The sequence below is a fragment of the Trichosurus vulpecula genome, chromosome 7 (genome assembly GCF_011100635.1).
Source record: "Trichosurus vulpecula isolate mTriVul1 chromosome 7, mTriVul1.pri, whole genome shotgun sequence".
In the NCBI taxonomy this organism is placed as follows: Eukaryota; Metazoa; Chordata; class Mammalia; order Diprotodontia; family Phalangeridae; genus Trichosurus; species Trichosurus vulpecula.
Genome location: NC_050579.1, coordinates 75,443,289 through 75,462,103, shown reverse-complemented (window position 1 = coordinate 75,462,103; position 18,815 = coordinate 75,443,289). Strand labels below are relative to the sequence as shown.

The 18,815-nt window shown below is 35.7% G+C and overlaps 1 protein-coding gene across 1 annotated transcript in view; it reads right to left on the bottom strand.

Annotated features, from left to right (window-relative positions):
- Positions 1-18,815, bottom strand: part of DPYD (dihydropyrimidine dehydrogenase) — a 1,113,082-nt gene that overhangs the window by 715,305 nt on the left and 378,962 nt on the right. Inside the window, exon 8 of the mRNA XM_036769110.1 lies at positions 10,362-10,449. Coding sequence (XP_036625005.1) covers positions 10,362-10,449 — 88 coding nt within the window. The remainder of the gene's footprint in view (positions 1-10,361; positions 10,450-18,815) is intronic.

The window sequence follows — 18,815 nt, the reverse complement described above, 5'->3', positions numbered from 1 at the left end:
GCTTACAGTCTACCATTCCAGTTGCCCACTGATGGACATATGCCAGTTTATTCATGTCTTTCTTAAAATGTGTAATCAAGAACTGAACATAGTATTCTTGATGGGCTCTGACCAGGACAAAATACAGTGGAACTACCACTTTGTTATTATCCTTGGAAATTATATCATTTGTAATGTAGCCCATGATTACTTTAGCTTTTTCTTGGCTACCATATCAGACTGATGATTCATAATGAATTTGCAGCCCAATAAAATCCTCATAATTTTTTAAAGACAAACATCTGTCTACACATGTTTCTCACATATTACATTTATAAAATAATTTTAATTGAAGAGTAGGACTTTACTTTTATCCAAATTAAATTCCATTGTAAACAAATTACAATATCAGTGAGATCATCAGCTACCCCTCTCAACTTTGTGCCACCTACAACTTAAATACATGATCTATTCCTTTAACTGTGTCACTGATAAACAAAAGAATTGACAAAAACTCAACAGTTCAAAGACAAACACAAATCCCTGGGCTAGTCTTCTGGAGGAGATCCTTCCAAGTTAACATTGAACCACCAGTGATTACTCTTATTTTGGCCATTTGACCAGATCTTGTCTTTATTTCTACCTTCTTCATGTGTTTTTAAATTTTACATTAGTTATTGTTTCACCAGTATAGACACATTCATCTCCCCAAGAACTCTGCCTTGTTTTTAATTTTTACCCAGAGTCCTTCACCTCCAGACAACTATAGCCAACATCTAGGGGAGCAGCCCCTGTGGAGAAAGGTTCTCTCCTTGCCACCACCACCACCAACCAACAATCAACTGCCACTGAAGGGAGAATAAACTAAATAGGACTAGGAACAACAACTGCTCCAAACCAATGGCTTTGTCTCTATAATCGAGGGGAGCAAGGAGGGAGGAACAATCCTTGTGGGGATTCCACTTAGTAACTTCTTCTGTAGGTCATGAAGCTACAGAAAACATAGCCACAGAAAATAGAGAAAAGAGAATTACCACCACCAAAGACCCTGACATCATCAAATGCCCAACACCAGAAATCAATATGGTTTTATTAATGGAAATGAAATTAATGGAGCTGCATTACCATCTGCTTTTCCAGTCTACCCTGGGAACCATCAGGACTTTCCATATGACTCACAGCTAAAACCTCTCAGGTGTGTTATCTACCACTGTTAGAAAGGAAGCTCCTTAGAGTAGAGGCTTTCTTGCTTTTCCATTGGTGTCCTTAGAGTTTAGCAGGTATCATACACAAAATAAACACTGAATAAATATTTTAAAGTTTTTTAAATAATTAAATATCTATGTTGCGCCAGGTACTCTGGAAAACCGTGAAGATACAAACAAAATAGCCCTTTTCTTCTAGGAATTTATATTCAGTCAAAAAGCCAACACGTACACATATGTTTACAGTATAATCACAAATAAATACAATAACTATTTTATCTTCCAGTTTATCTTCCACAAAGCGGAACATGAACATTTCTAGGTTCATATTTCAGAAAGTTAAATGGTGTAATGGCAAGCAAAGTGGGACTTTTTGTTGTCTTTTGTTTTGGAATGCTTCTCAGCACTAAGGCAATCAAGTGCCTTTGATTGAGTCTCGAGTTTGTTTGTAGGAAGACTCACACCCTTTTGCTAATGAGGTCATGAGAGGTGTGAAGCGCTCCGACCCTGAAAAAGTATGTATATACTCTTAGGTTAGCATTTTGTTTGGGGGCACACTCATTGAAAGATTGTTGGTGACGAGACTCTGGGTAGTTGTTTAAGCAGCCTCCCCAGCTTTGAAAACCCAGGTGTTGGTGCTTCTCTCTCTGGTAACTGTTTATGTATTGCTTGGACAGACAGGTAGATACATATCTGCTGATTTGTGTTATTTTGCTGTTTACATAATTTCTGCTTACAATTTCGGTTTGTGTTTTCTCTGAAGTTCTGGGTGCTGGCCTTTTCCCCTGAACTCAGCGAATGACATATGTATGTTTAATTAAAGTAAGCTTGTTAACCCCTTAAAGTTGCTTTCCTTAGAAAAGCAGATCAAAGAACATGTGCTAGCAGCCTTCCTGTGTGCTTTTGTTGTTGGTCTTTCACCCCCACAACAGCTGCTAGTAACATTGTTGTTACAAATGGTTAAGTTGTACCTCTATATACCCGGACTGTTTATAATGTTATATAATGTTATATACTTATGGGTTCCCTCTCTAATGTTTTTCAAATAAACTCATTAAAAGCATAATTTTTAAAAAGAGTGGTAAGAGTCCAAAATACAGACTTTGTTTACTATTAAATCACATTCAAAAATAATTCATTAAGAATTGAGAATATTACTTTAAAGACATCTTCTTTTTTAAATCAGGGGGCAGAAGGGAAGGGGGCAAGCCGAGAATGTTATTGCATTTTCTTCATGGATAAATGGAAACTCTACCTGATGATGTATAATTTAGAAATTCATGATTAAGAAGTTAATTAAGAGTAACTTTTGCTGAGAAGAATTCTGGCTTTCACAAGGCACAAGAGACATAGTTAAAGGCCATACTGAAGTAAATTTAATACCACAGTGTCTCAATGGACTTTTTTTTCTGCCTTCTTGTGAGTCTCTATTATTCAGTTCTTTTAACATTCGGAAATCCTCACACAAAGATTATCCTTTTCTGACAGTGAAAGCCACTAATGTAACACATTGAGGAAAGGGAGGGCGGCATATGTGGATGACTCCACACATCCTCAGGCTGGGGCTGCCAACTTTTTAAGACTGTGAAGTGGGACATCTCAGTGTGGGCCATCTGGCCTCAAATGTCAACATCTCACTTGTCGGGCTTAACCATGGTTGATCCATTTCCCAAGTTGGAATGTAACTGCAAAAGGCTTTAACTCCTAAGTTGTCTGTAGATTAGCTTTTGCTATGTTATATTATTCACTTTCCTTTCTGTATCTGTCTCTTGCTGGATTTAGTTGCCGAAATTCCATGGTGCAATTAAAAGTTTTTTACTGCAAATTTTTTTTGTTTCCCTCTGCGTAGACACAGGCATTCTAGAGTAAAAATGGACACAGTGCTTATCGGATCCATTCTTTGGCAGTCCCTGTTGTTATAATTTCAGTAAACTCTCTGAATCTCAGAGCTGGAAGCAACCTCTATGCAGCATCCCTGAGAACAGTGATTTAGTCTCAAGTCAAAGATGTCCAGTGATGGAGTACACATTACTGAACAAGGCCATATATTTCTGGAAAAGACTAAATGGAAGGAAGTTTTTTCTTTATATCTAATGTAAATCTGCTTTTTTGTTATTTCCAACTACTAATCCTTGTTTTGTCTTCTCCGTTCAACCAAAGCAAATGGCTAGGTAGTGCAATGAATAGAATAATGGACCTGGAGTCAGGAAGAAGTGAGTTTAAGTCCTGCCTCAGACACTTACTAGATATATGACCCTGGGTAAGTCACCCACTCACTGTCAGCCTCAGTTTCCTTATCTGTAACATAAGTATGATAATGGCACCTATTGCCCAGGGTCGCTATAAAGATAAAATAAGAATATATTTGTAAAGCACTTTACAAACTTTAAAGTGCTATATAAATTTTATTATTATTGTTATTATCTTTCCTTCAAATGACATAGCATAACCCTTCAAATAACAAAAGGTAAGTATCATATTTCACCTAAATGTTTTTTTTAGACTTTTGATTTCTATATAATGTCAATTACTTCAGCTGATCCTTCTAATGAGATACTTTCCAGTGCTCTCACCAGCCTGGTTACCTTTTATATGGCCTTTCCTACACGTCATGTCACCTCTATGTGTATTAGTTTCACAAGTAGATGTGATACAGCAGATAGCAAGATGGCCTTGGAGCCAGTAATACATGTTTTAAAGCATTGTTTCTGAAGCACACTAGCTATGTAAAGTTCAGTAAGTCAATTTACCTCAGTGATCTGTCATCTCTAAGATATTAAGTTGCTGAAAAATGCCTACCATGGTAAAAGGAGTTTCTTCATTCTGGAATGCCCTACATCAGTGAAATCACAGTTCTATTCCTTCTATGTCAGTGTGTGTGTATATCTATCTATATAAATGTGTATATAGATGTGTATGTTATTAGAGGTATATACATATGTAATCATGTGTATATATATGTATATGTGTGTAGACACATAAACATATACATACACATATGTGTACATCTATATTATGTATGCATATATCTATATAGTTATAAATATATTAAGGATACAGACAGATAAGGATATACTACACTTATATAGTTTTATGTTTATATATATATATATATATAGATGCTTATCTATGCAGATATACAAATACACACACTGTGATTTAATTACACACACTGTGATTTAATTAATGTAGGAACCGAACATTTTGAAAACTATTTCCAACAATGCAGACCTCAGATTACCCATAATTTTTAGTTGTAGAGTTTTTCCTGCAGTCCTGAAAAAGTAAGTGACTTGGCCATTGTGATACAGCCAGGTTATGCCTGAAGCAAGACTTGAATCAAGGTCTTTCTGACTCTGAGGCCAACCCTCTACCTGCTATTCCAAGTTGCCTCTCTACTATTTAATGATAATGGCCAATATATTTATGCTATAAAACACTTCTTCAAAAAAAGTCAAAGTGGGAAGAAAAGGCGCTGTTTTACCCCTATGTTTATGGTATCCAATAGACACTATGAATTTCAGGATAGTTGAGAAACAATATTTAGTATTAGTATTTAGAATCTCCCGCATTAGTAATCAAGAATCTCAAAGGGACATGCGTGTGTGCATTGTAAAACTTCTTGCCTGACTCTCACACATTCGAGCTTATTACATCTGACATAATCATATATTTCCTACAAAATACAGGAAAACGTATATGTAAGCATGCTCTTCACATTCCTACAATGAAATGTCAAAAGATTCACCTCACAGCATGAAGATAACCAGGATCATAAATGGAAACGACTGTGCATTATAACTGTGATATTCACACCTCAGTGAGGAGTCAAATGGGGACCACTGGATTGTGAACCATTGTCAAAAAGCTTGTATAAGAGACTGATGAAATGAACAAAAAAATAGCAGCCAAAATATGACAGTTTCTTGCTGCATTCAAGTGTATCAGTGAACTCTCTAAATGGGAATCACCACTGACTTAAAAGTTGGAAACTTTTTCCTTGTTCAACTCCTTGCTTTCATTTGCTTGCAGTTGTTATTGCACTGGAGACATTGTATTCCACACTCCATTGGCTCTCATCCTTCTACCTCTTTGTAAACAGGCTTCATGGTATGTAGAATCTGCCCACAGAAGCTACCGTATCACTGATGGGAAATCTAGACTTTAGAAATCATTAGTAGCAACAAAACTCAGTGGTTGATTTGGTTATTTCTTCCCTTCTGTTTTGTTCCTCAGACTTTTGTGTATCTTTTCTTTGACTTTTCCTTTACACTTGGAATTTATCTAGTATTTTAGAGGAAAAATTATTGTGGTCATGAAACTCTACCACTGACCTTTTTGTTGGGTGCTGTGGAACATACCTGATAGACTGCCTTCCCCATACAGTTAATTTTTCCTTTTAAAATTCCATTAAGCCCCCCCCAAAAAAACCCACATATGATCTGTAAGGAAATTGAATACACACACACACACACACACACACATATTTATATGTGGGGAGAGAGAGAGAGAGAGAGAGAGAGAGAGAGAGAGAGAGAGAGAGAGAGAGAGAGAGAAGGATGAAAGTTACTATATAAAAATCCCACAACCACTGATTGTCAAAGTGCTGTGGATTTTGAATCTAGACATACATCAAGGACTAGGCAAAGCCTCAGGAAGTATCAAGCATGAAACTATAAATGAATGACTTTGAGATAGAGAGCTATTATTCTTTAGGAATTCTGTGCTCCCCAGTTTACAGCAACTTGAGGCAGAATCTTGAACATAATACTTCCCAAGGTGCACAAGTTAACACAGAGGAATGTAGACATATATGTAAAGTCAGCTTTGCATACCACATCTCAGAGCTCTATCAAAAAGTAGTGTCATTGGACAGTCTTTTTCTCCCTTTTTCAACAGATGCACTATCTTACTGCCTAATAAAGGTCCAGCCCAGTTTAAAACCTGGGCTCTCAGATGTTTTTATACTGCCTAGAGTGAAACTTATGATGGACAAGTTGTTGGTACTGACCAAGTGCACTGATAATTGTCATCCCCGTCCTATATCACAAATAAAATGCTGCCATGATTATGGTAATCTAACGCTACTCATATATTTTTGCTACTTTAATCTGTAAATATAAACATATATATATATACACACATATATATACACATATATATATATATATACACATATACATACATATATATACATATATATATATATACACATATACATACATATATATACATATATATATATGAGAGACAGAGACACAGAGAGAGAGATCATTGCATTTTGGCACTATGGTGGATTAGCTGTTTCCCTGCTCTAAGTATTCTCTCTCCCACTGCAGATAAAATCTTCCCATGTTTTCTCATTCTATATAACTTGGGCTCATTTCTTTTTTCCATAAATCCTGACTAGAGTATTTGCCAGAGAAAATGGAAGCACTACGCTTGTTCATTTATTATTTTTTTTCTATACCAATGCAGTACAGGGCATGGCACATTTTGTTGTTCTTTAGTTGTATTTGACTGTGACCTATTTGGGGAATTTTCTTGGCAAAGATACTGGAGTGGTTTGCTATTTCTTTTTCCAGCACATTGTAAAGAAGAGGAAATTGAGGCAAACAGGGTTGAGCGATTTGCCCAGGGTCACACAGCTAGGAATTATCTGAGGTTGGATTTGAACTTAAGTCTTCCTGACTCCAGGCTGGGTACTTTATCCACTGTGCCACCCAGTTGCTCCCAGAACATAGTAAACACTTAATAAAGACTTACTGACTTGTTATTTTTTACTTGATTCATCTGTAGTCTCTAATTTTTTTATAACAAGAACCCACCTCCTTTTCTGATCTTACATATGATCAATGAGTACTTTGTAGAAAAGTCATTTTGATAATATGCTGCAGCCTACTTCTGCTCAGTTTTCATATTCACAATGACCTTTGAGCAACCTCAATCTTCCTGAAAAAAAAAGGATAGTGTATTTACAGTTTGTGAAAGTATAACTTAAATGTGAAATTCTGGGCTTTAAGAGATAGGCTTTTGTGGGGCAGAGCCAAGATGGTGGCTGGAAAGCAAGGACTTGCCTACTGTTCTCCCCCAGGACCCTCCAAACACCCATAAAAATGGCTCTGAACAAATTCTAGAACTGCAGAACCCACGAAATAGCAGAGGGAAGCAGGGCTCCAGCCCAGGACAGCCTGGATGGTTGCTGGTAAGGTCTATCGTTCACGGAGCTGGGAGCTGAGAGAAGCAGAGCCCAGCATGGGCTACTCCTGGACCAACCAGACCGGGAGTGGGGCAGAACAAGCCCTAGTGCCCTGAATCAGTGAGCTGTGGCAGTTACCAGACTTCTCATCCCACAAACACCAAAGAGAACAGAGAAGGTTAGTGGAAAAAGCTGCGGGGGACAAAGTGAAAGGAATTTGCGCTGGGGCCAGCAGAGGTGGTGTAGCTGCAGAACTACAGCTGCAGTTGCTTCAGGCCCCAGGCCCACCTAGTGGAAGGAATTAAGTAGCAGATCAGAGCAGGAGTGCAGAGCCTGCTTAAGATCTGAGTCCAGTCTAGGTTGGTGGTTCTTGGGGGAAAAGGAACGCTGGTGTGGCAGAGCTTGCTGTATAGAAATAGCTCTGAAAACAACAGCTCATCCCCTCAAGCTTGGAACAAATACTCTCTACTTTACAAGCAGTTATCCCCCTATGAAAAACTCAAGGGTCAAGTAGTTGGCTGGGAACATGGCCAGGAAGTGAAAATGGACACAGATTCAGTCTCAGACTTTGGAATCTTCCTTTCGTGACAAAGAAGACCAAAACATACAGCCAGAAGAAGTCAACAAAGTCAAAGAGCCTACACCAAAAACCTCCAAGAAAAACATGAACTGGTCTCAGGACTTGGAAGAGCTCAAAAAGGATTTGAAAAAGCAAATAAGAAAAGTAGAGGAAAAATTGGGAAGGGAAATGAGAGGGATGCGAGAGAATCATGAAAAACAAGTCGATGACTTGCTAAAGGAGACCCAAAAATACTGAAGAAAATAACACCTTAAAAATAGACTAACTCAAATGGCAAAAGAGCTCCAAAAAGCCAATGAGGAGAAGAATGCCTTGAAAGGCAGAATTAGCCAAATGGAAAAGGAGGTCCAAAAGACCACTGAAGAAAATACTACCTTAAAAATTAGATTGGAGCAAGTGGAAGCTAGTGACTTGATGAGAAATCAAGATATTATAAAACAGAACCAAAGGAATGAAAAAATGGAAGACAATGTGAAATATCTCATTGGAAAAACCACTGACCTGGAAAATAGATCCAGGAGAGATAATTTAAAAATTATTGGACTACCTGAAAGCCGTGATCAAAAATGAGCCTAGATATCATCTTTCAAGAAATTATCAAGGAGAACTGCCCTGATATTCTAGAGCCAGAGGGTAAAATAGAAATTGAAAGAATCCACTGATCACCTCCTGAAAAAGATCCCAAAAAGAAAACTCATAGGAATATTGTCACCAAATTCCAGAGTTCCCAGATCAAGGAGAAAATACTGCAAGCAGCCAGAAAGAAACAATTTAAGTATTGTGTAAACACAATCAGGATAACACAAGATCTAGCAGCTTCTACATTAAGGGATGGAAGGGCATGGAATACGATATTCTGGAGGTCAAAGGAGCCAGGATTAAAACCAAGAATCACCTACCCAGCAAAACTGAGTATCATACTCCTAGGCAAAATATGGATTTTCAATAAAATAGAGGACTTTCAAGCTTTCTAAGTGAAAAGACCAGAGCTGAATAGAAAATTTGACTTTCAAACACAAGAATCAAGAGAAGCCTGAAAAGATCTAAAGTCTAGCTCAGGGCTGTCCAGGGGCAAATAATTACAAATTGAGGGGATGCCCATCAATTGGAGAGTGGTTGAAAAAGCTGTGTTATGTGATTTTGATGGAATGCTATTGTACTATAAGAAACGATGAGCAGGATGCCCTCAGAAAAACCTGGAAAGACTTGTATGCGCTGATGCAAAATGAAATATGCTGTGTAAAAAGTAACAGCAATATTGTAAGATGACCAGCTGTGAATGACTTGGCTAGTCCCAACAATATGATTTAAGACAACTCTGAAGAACTCAAGATAAAAAATGCTATTCATCCCCAGAGAAAGAACTGGTGGTGTCTGCACACAGATTGAAGCAATCTTTTATTTAATTTTATTTTTCTTGAGATTTTTTGTCTATGCTTTCTTTCACAACATGACTATTATGGATATGTTTTCCATGACTATACATGTATAACCTACATCAAATTGCTTGGCTTCTCAATTTGGGGTGGGGGCAGAGGGAGGAAGGGAGAGAATTTGGAACTCAAAGTTTTAAAATGAATGTTAAAATTATTTTTATATGTAACTGGGGAAAAATAACATAAAATACTAATTTTTTTAAAAAAACCTATGTTCATCAAAATACTAAGATATTATTTGTTGATTAAAATCCTCTTTGCTTTTTCAACTACAAATAAAGAAAGAAAGAAAGAAAGAAAGAAAGAAAGAAAGAAAGAAAGAGATAGGCTTTTGCCACAATAAACTGTTTGATGTCATTCAGAAAGGTATTTGATTTTTTGAATGTGATCCAGCTTTTCTTCTTCATTTCTGGGCCCAAATTGTCCATCTGCACTATTTATCCAGTATATGGATTGAAGGACCAATTACATGAGTTGCCCTTAGAGCAACATGTTATTTTTCATCTACTTTGCTTTTCTAGTGTGAATACTTAGGCCAAAATCTTACTTGTTGGTATGATTTTTATTGATGAAGTTATTCTCAGACATTTTTTATAGTGACAAATTATTAATTGTAATAGACTCAATTTATTGATCAAAGAAAGAAATGAAATTGATGAAAACATATCAAAAAAATTAATATAAGAGCTTATAAGCAAAATTAGAGTGAAGGTAAATACCCACTTTCTAGAAATTCTTAGTAACAATTAAGCAACACCATAACTATTGTAGTACAGAAATTCAATTCATTTTTATTCTGTCCCACTGTTGACACAGTTCTGAAGAATATAGATACATACATTAGAACTATGTCAAAATTAAAAAGCAATAAAATAAAATATTTCCCAGTATTTACCAAAAATAAAAACAGTAACATTTTTAATCAACATCCAAGGAAATATACAATAATAAAAGTCACTTACCTATTCCAATAAAGACAGCCTTGTATCCTTCTTCCTTCAAAGTAGAGAGGTTCATTCCATTCACTGAAAGGCCTTTACCACATATCACCTATCAGAAATGACATTTAATTTCCTTTTTAGTTTCTGAATATTATCAATTAGAACATATATATGTTCTCTCTCTCTCTCTCTCTCTCTCTCTCTCTCTCTCTATATATATATATATATATATATATATATATATATAGCACATACATACATATATGTGTATAAAACCATCTACTAAATACATATTCTAAATAAGCTTAAAGTGGTTAAAGTAACTTCATATGTGCCTAACAAAATTCTCTGCTATATTTGAACTTAGAAAATGAGTTTGTATATTACCTCAGGCAGAACTAGTATTAGTAATCAACATCAGATATATATTTAGTTAGATTCAATCCAGCCATTCAAGAAACTTATTAAGTACCAGGTACTGTTCTGGGCACTTGGAGTATAGAGATAAAAATTAAACCTTCCTTACTCTAAAGGAGCATATATTCCACTGAGGAAAAGTACACCATGTATGCAAGTAAGCAAATGAAAATACATGATAATACAATTTCAATAGAATGTGCAAAACAAATTACTCCAGCAAAAGCCTTGGTAATTTTTTGGAAAAAATTATATAAAAATAACCACCTGGAATATCGATCTATATCTTATCTGTGATGAAGGTTAAATCAGCAATTATAAAGTGTTATTTATTTGCCTAGTTTACTCTAGTAGTTATTGTTACATTCCTTGATATTTTTATTTTTATCCTGCTGAAAAAGAATAAAGGATTTGTTCATGTGAACATTAACATGCTTGAGAAAAGACTTCACCAGTATATACAGTAATGGACATTGATTTCTTAAATAGGAGATAATATGAATCAACCATAGATACAAATGGCTAATTTTTCTTGTACTGAAGGAAAATTCCATATCAATATATTTCTCAGGAAAACTTTTTAAAGATAGTGAAAATTCAATTCAAATTCTAAGGCAATGAACTGGAAGTCACTTTCTGCATTTGGGAGGCAGGTAGTACTAATGTCATCATTATAACCTTTGAAATAAAAGAAACAGTAAGTTGAGGTTAGATTTTTTTCCTTGCAAAAGCATCTTATTTACAATACCACAGCATATATTAAATAGGAATTTCATCTGTATAGTTGGGGAACACTTTGCTTAAAAACATCCATCCAATTGTTCCTGTGAAATCATCTACTAATTAATGCAGATGAGGAATTCATCTGCCATTTCTAGTCTTAGAGAATTGCTTGGGCTGGGCCATTGGAAAACTAAATGATCTTAACGTGATCTCTCCTTTTCTCAAATATTACATAGCACATTTCTTTGACCTTTGTACTTACTCAATTTGCAATTGGATAACTATTATTCTCTGCATCTCCCCTCCTATTGTAATGTAGGCTACCTGGGAGAAAGCTCTATATCCCCAGAACTTTGCAATGTTTTTCAATCTATCAGTCTAAATACATTTTTAAACACAGTGCCAGGCACTGGGCTAAGGGCTAAGGATGCAGCAGTCCTTTGCCCTCAAGGTACTTGTATTCTATTGGAGGAAATGATGTGTATACCTACATTAATGATATATTCAAATTCAATAGTAAGTTCAAAGTACACATGAGAAAAATACAAAGTAATTCAGGGGAGGGGCTAGTGTTTCTGGAGAGGGGAATCAGGAAAGGCCTTATGTTGGAGATGATATATGAATTTCATTTTGAAAATAGTTAAGAATTCTAAGAGACAGAGGTGAGGACACTGTAAAAATAAGGAAGAGCCTTACAAAAGCACAGAGATAGGTGACAGAATTCTGTTGTGCTCTTGTGAGAAACAGCAATGAGGTCACTGGCTGGAGTAAAGAAATTTTGAAGGGGAATAATATATAATAAGTTAACAAAGATAACTCCTACAATTGTACAGGTGAGAAGCGCAATGGAGTGTATGAACTACGGTGGTAGCCAGATGCATAGAGTCAGCAGGTGTGGAAAATGCTGTAAAAGCCAAATTGATGATTTGAAGCTTAATAAATATTTTTTAATTGAATGAATGCACACTAGTACTATTTTTGCTTCCTCTTACTCTCCTTGTTCAGTCATTTTTAAGTCCTATCTGACTCTTGGTGAGCCCAATTAAGGTTTTCTTGGCAAAAGATACTAGAATGCTTTGCCATTTCCCTCTCCAGCTTTTTTTTACATATGAAGAAACTGAGGCAGACAACGTTAAGTGACTTGACCAGGTGTAACGGCAACCACACTGGCATAGCCAGAATGGCTGCCAGTGCAGGTTCTTTTATCTTCTTTACTAGGAAAGACTGCTCAAAAAGGTGTCAATAATCTTCTTTTGATTACATAAAAGACAGAGAAAATACAGAGAATAAAAATAAAGACCAGCAGACAGGGCTCTGCTGCCTGAATCGAGAGAGCCTTTACCTCTGAGGAGTCAGAGAGCTCTGAACATATGGCCACTCAGAGTCTCAACCAGGGAATCACAACAACTTTCTCATAAGTGAGCCCCCAAAGCAAAAACTCATCTCTCAGAATATATACTCTTTCAGCTAATAGGCTCAGTGCCTAATTAGAAATTAACAAAAGGTGTGTAAGCCTTCCGATAAATAAGCTTCCTTTAATGGGCTCCACATGAGGCGTATTGATGGGCAGGAGAAGATCTTATTCCCAATTAACCTTACACCAGGGTCTGACAGCTAGTAAGTGGCTAAGGCCAGATTTGAACTCAGGAAGAAGAGTCTTCCTGTCTCCAGGCCCAGCACTCTATCCACTGCACCACATAGCTGCCTCTCTTATTCCCCTATAACTTAACAAATTGAAATGTCATTATCCCTCATTGTTCATGTGTGATTTTAAGTTTTCCTAATTAAATTGGCTTTCTCATGGTGTTAGAATTGGGAAATACTGCACTAAAATATGAATTGGCTTTTTAAAGGCTAAGACTTCTTCTTTTCATTGTAATTTGGTAAAGTTAACTTTATTCTAAAAGTCTAACTATGGCGAAACTGAAGAAATGCTCAAATAAATGTAATTTCTCTACACCATCTATTTTATTTTTAGTGGATGTGTGGAAAGGGAACTTATCATGTTGCCACTCCATATGCTGAAGAAAAATACACACAGATGCCTCAGCAGTTCCTTCCATTCTTGAAAATTTCAGCAGGTATACCATTAATTTGGACATCCTTGGAATCAAAGACCAAGGCTGCTTTTCAAAGGGGCTACTGGGGTCATTGACATTCTCAGGGAACACTTTATCTTAGGGAGCCTTAATATTAAGTTCTTGTTAAGAGGCAGGTTCCAGACAATCAGTGAATATACTGCTTATCTGCTGTCCAACTTAGACCTGAAAATATGATGTTCTCTACAACCACCTTGCCAGGTGGTCATTTAGCTTTTGTTTAAAGACCTCAAGATCAGATTTTGTTCAGGTTGATTCAGACTAAAGCTTCTTGAAATCTTTGTATATTCAAATAGATTTGTGATTTCATCAATGTGGGTATGAGAATCAGTGAGGAAGACAGCAGCAATGACTCCTTTCTATGTCTGTCTTAAATTCACTTCAGATATCTAATCAACATGATTGGGCTCTTCTCTACTTTCTCCTGACAGAGGATCACATGAATTGTCAACCAGGTATCCTTCTCCTGCCAGGGGACCAGCCCATTAATTTTTTTCATAAAATCTGTTGATGATATTCTTTACCCTAGTTTTTCATAGCTCATTTTTTGCTATGTATTGATTGGAAACATCTGCTTAATCTACCACATACCTCTCCATTGCCCTCTGAGTGATACTCACTTCTAATTCCTCAGAAGCTGTAGTTTCTATGACTCACAGTTATATAGTGACAGCTACACTGATTTTAGGCAAAAAGAAGTAAAGAACATCACATATGTTAGTTTTGCAAACTCAGACTTGTAAATCGAAAGCAAATATCAAAACATACCATTGTTCAGTGATTTACTGAGTGACACTAATAACACTAGTAATAATAATACTTTAAGGTTTGCAAAACATTTTATAAATGTTATTTCATTTTACCCTCACAACACCCCTGGGAGATGGGAGCAATTATTATCCATATTTTACAGATGCAGAAACTGAGGCAGATAGAGGCTAAGCGACTTGTCCAAAGGCACCCTCAAAGGCAAGGGTTAGACTAAGAAAGGGAGAAATACAGTTCCATTATCTATCAGTGTCTTGCCTTTGAAGTAAGGAGGAAAAAATGCCTTTCCATCAAGCCACATCTCCTATTTGATCTTCAATCTACTGTAGGAAAAGAAGAAAACACTATACAATCTAGCAATGGGCTCCTCCCTGTGAGGGAAGAGAAGTCTATTCCACCAGTTCTCTAATTTGGTCTCCTGACATGGAGGAGAAGTAGTAGCATTGTTCCTTTAGCTCTCAGCACCTGCCCCATCTCCTCAACTGCCTAAGATCCTAAGAGAACTGTAGCCTAAAGGAAAACCCCAATGGGAAATCAAAACCTCTATGTATTCATTCTTCAATAATTAACACCCCTCCTCCCCTTTCCCTTTCCTATCTTGTCAATTCTGAAACCCTTGCTGTCATCATTCAAAACCTGTTCGTTCCCCAATTGTCTGATCCCCTACACTTAGTGTCCTCAACTCAAACCCTGTAATGTCCTTCTCTAAAACTACCCAGTCCCGCCGTGCTCTCTAGAACACCTGATCCATAGGTAACAAACTTGCTTTTATCTTAAATTGTTTCCTTTTCTATTTCTTCCATCTTCTAGCTTTCCCTGAGACTTTGCTCCCTCCTAGTAACACAGTCTCTTTGGCCTCCCTTTCCGGCATTGGAAAAGTAGCATTTTCAGTCATTCACCCTAACTCACTTGTCTGAGCAGAGATTATAAAACAGATAATTACAATTGTAGGAACTTATAATTTCTTTAATGAACAAAATTAAATTAGTATGAGAAGTGTGGTGATTATTGTGTGTATGTATATATGTGTCTGTATATATGTTTGTACCTATATACATGTATCTATGTGTGAATATATTAACACATTCTCACAGTGAAAGAAATATTTTTTCTTTCAAATATCTCTGATGAGGGTCTGATATCCAAGATATATAAACTAGCCAATCTAATGGCTCCCTATAATCTCCAGCATCAGATATAAAATCTTCCGGCATTCAAAGTCATTCATAATCTATGCATTCTCATTTTCTAGTCTTACGTTTTACACCATACCACATGATGCGTGATTCAGTGAGATTGACCTCTCAAGATACCCCATCTCCTGACCGGACATTTCCACTGGCTTTCTTGTATGCCTTAAATATTCTCTCTCTTTATCTCTGCCTCCTGGAATCCATGGCTTTTTTTAAGTCCTCATGTTCTACAGGAAGCTTTTCCCAATCCCCTTTAATTTCAGTGACTTCTCTCTGTTGATTATCTGTAATATATCCATATATATATATATATATATATATATATATATATATATATAAAATATATATGACATGCATATATGTTGTTTGTACGTAGTCTTTTGCATGTTGTATCCCCTATTAGACTGTGAGTTTCTTGAAAGCAAGGAATATTTTTTCCTTTCTTTTTCTCCCAGGAACTCATCAAAATGCATGACACATGGTAGATATTTAATGAATGCGTGTTGACTGACTGACTCCCTGCCTATAGGTTTAGAACACTACCCATAATGCCACCTAGTTCCCTCTAATAGAAAAAGACATTGATGCTAACAGGTGTGTTAGAAAATAAGGCAAACTGAGTGAGGATATAGTGCAGTACCAAGTTCTAGATCAAACTAACAGGTTATAGAATTCAACTGTCTATACATGGTCTTATTTTTAATAGTGTCTCTGTTCCTAGAAAAGTTAGTTTGACATAATGAACATCAGAGCATATTATTCCTCAGTATTCTAAAAAGCAATGCCTATTTATCTTTGTTCTATCTTTGTCAATAAATTCAAATTATTTTATATCACATTTTCATTCCTTGAGGATCTAATACTCACACTTAACCCCTTTTCTTATTTGAATTTAATGAACTTTGCAACATTACCATAAATTAAGTGTAAACTAATATTTATAATGATTATTTGAAGCCCAATGAAGTGCACTCATGTCTAATGACAACATGGAATAAGAAACATACTCACTCAAAAATGGATACACACAAGAGTCAGTTTAGTGAGAGGGGAAAAGAATGAGGTTTGAAATCTATAAAACCCAGGTTCAAATGGTGTCAGAGAAAACTGGAATGACTCAAATCAACTGATGTAGAGAAAAGTGAGCAGAGCTAGAAGAATAATTTATGCTATAACAACTTTACAAAAACAACTTTGAAAGACTTAAGAACTATGAGTATGTTATCATAGGTATTCCTTTTATTTAGGTGTTGGACTAGATATCCAACTCTCAAAATCTGTTATTTTTATGTAAAGATAATCCAAGTTAATATGAGGTCTTTCAAATCTGCTGTCCAAAGGCCAGCTCAGATAACTTTGGAAAAGATCATTCTTAAAGTTGGCCATTATTTGATGAACATTTCATCTGTAAACACTTAGGAAGATGGGTACTGAGGCTTAGGTTGGGATCTGGACTTTTTGAAGGCAGTACCCCACAACAAAGAAATAACAATTTCTTTAGGCTTTAAGTGAATGCAAAGAACCAGACCAAGCAAAAAAAGAAATACAAAGACAATTAAAAAAACGATTTTTGGTCTCATGGAACATGCACCTTAGCAAGGGTCATATAATAATTCATGAGTGTATATGCGTGTATGTGTGTGTGTGTGTGTATAGCCAAATTGAATAGGAGTATAACATAGGTGTAACTGTCTATGAAAGATCTAAAGAAGAAAACATAAATTTCTGATTGAGGAATCAGGAAAGAACTAATACAGAAATTAGTGTCTGTGTTGGCCTTTGAAGAAAGATTAATGATTAAACAGATTAAGTTTGAAGGTGGTGGTCCAGGTATAGGGATAAAAATAACAGGGTGAAAACTAGAATAAGTAAGGGATATATGTCAGTTTGACTGATTCTTAATATAGCTCTTAAGGTTGTCATATTGTACTATGTCTCATATTGAATTTTCACTATATTCAAACACTCAGAGCTTTTTAATTTTTTTAAACCTAAATAAGTGCTATATTTGTGAATGTGATTCTTTGGACCCAAGTATAGGAATGTGTCATTATCCACCAATAAATTTAATTTTATAATTCTAGCTTCATTGAAAACGTTTTGAATGGTAACACAATCATCCAACACATTAGCTATTCCTCTTATCTTTCAGCACCTGTAAGCAAATTTTTTTTAAAAAATACACCTCCTATGCCTTTATTGAAGTCATTGATTTAAAAAAAATAATAGCAGAGGATTAAGAGCTCTGGGATACACAACTAGATTTTTCCTAACTGGCACTGAGCCATCATTTTGGGGGGTGGGGTCCAGTAATTCAACATTTTTAAAATTCATCTAAATGTACTCTCATCTAGCCAGTATACCTTCACCTTATCAAACAGTATTTTTCAAATGCTATGGAAACATTTTAACATACTACTATATGTCTAAACCTGGGATTCTTAACCTGGAGTCTATGAGCTTGCTTAAAAATTATTTTGATGATAATTTCAATTGGTGTCTTTTGTGATCTTATGTATTTTATTTTACACTATTACAAACCTAATTCTAATAAAAAGGTCTATGCATTTCACTGGACCAACAGAGGGGTACCTACCATAGACAAGGTTAAGAGCACCTGGTCTAAAACATTTAAAGTATTTTATTCATCCATAAGTTTAGCTACTTTGCATAAAAAGGAAATGGGGTCAAACTTGACCACTTTTGATGAGGCCATATGGTCCTTAGCAGTTACTGCTATTCTTTCTAGAAATTTACAAACATTTGAGTTATTATTGAAGTTCTAGAATTTTGCCAAGAAAGAAATAAATTAGTATACCCGATACTTCTGTAATAGCTTCCCATTCTCCATAATCTTTCAAAAATTCTTTAGAGCAGCCAATTTTTTCAGCATCCTAGATGGTGACACGAATACATTGAGAATAGCTAGGTTCTTTCTTACCATCTCTTCACTTATCTTGGGTTTCAATTCCCTGTTACATGTGAACAGATTTACATTTCCAAAATAATTACAGATGTACCACATTTTATGTAATACATGTGTTGCTGAAATTATATATATAGTATAATTTGATATTTTCTGATTAACTCATGCTATGATTTGGGGGATGACTTTATTTTCCTTTCTTATTCATTTTATTTTTATTTTAAATTTAGAAGTTTTAAAAATTTTTACTTACGAATTTTTAATTTTATTACTAATCCGTATGTTACCTTGTCTTCCTTTCTGAATATTTAACTATTTAGAAGCCTCCTACTTGTAACAAAAATCAGAG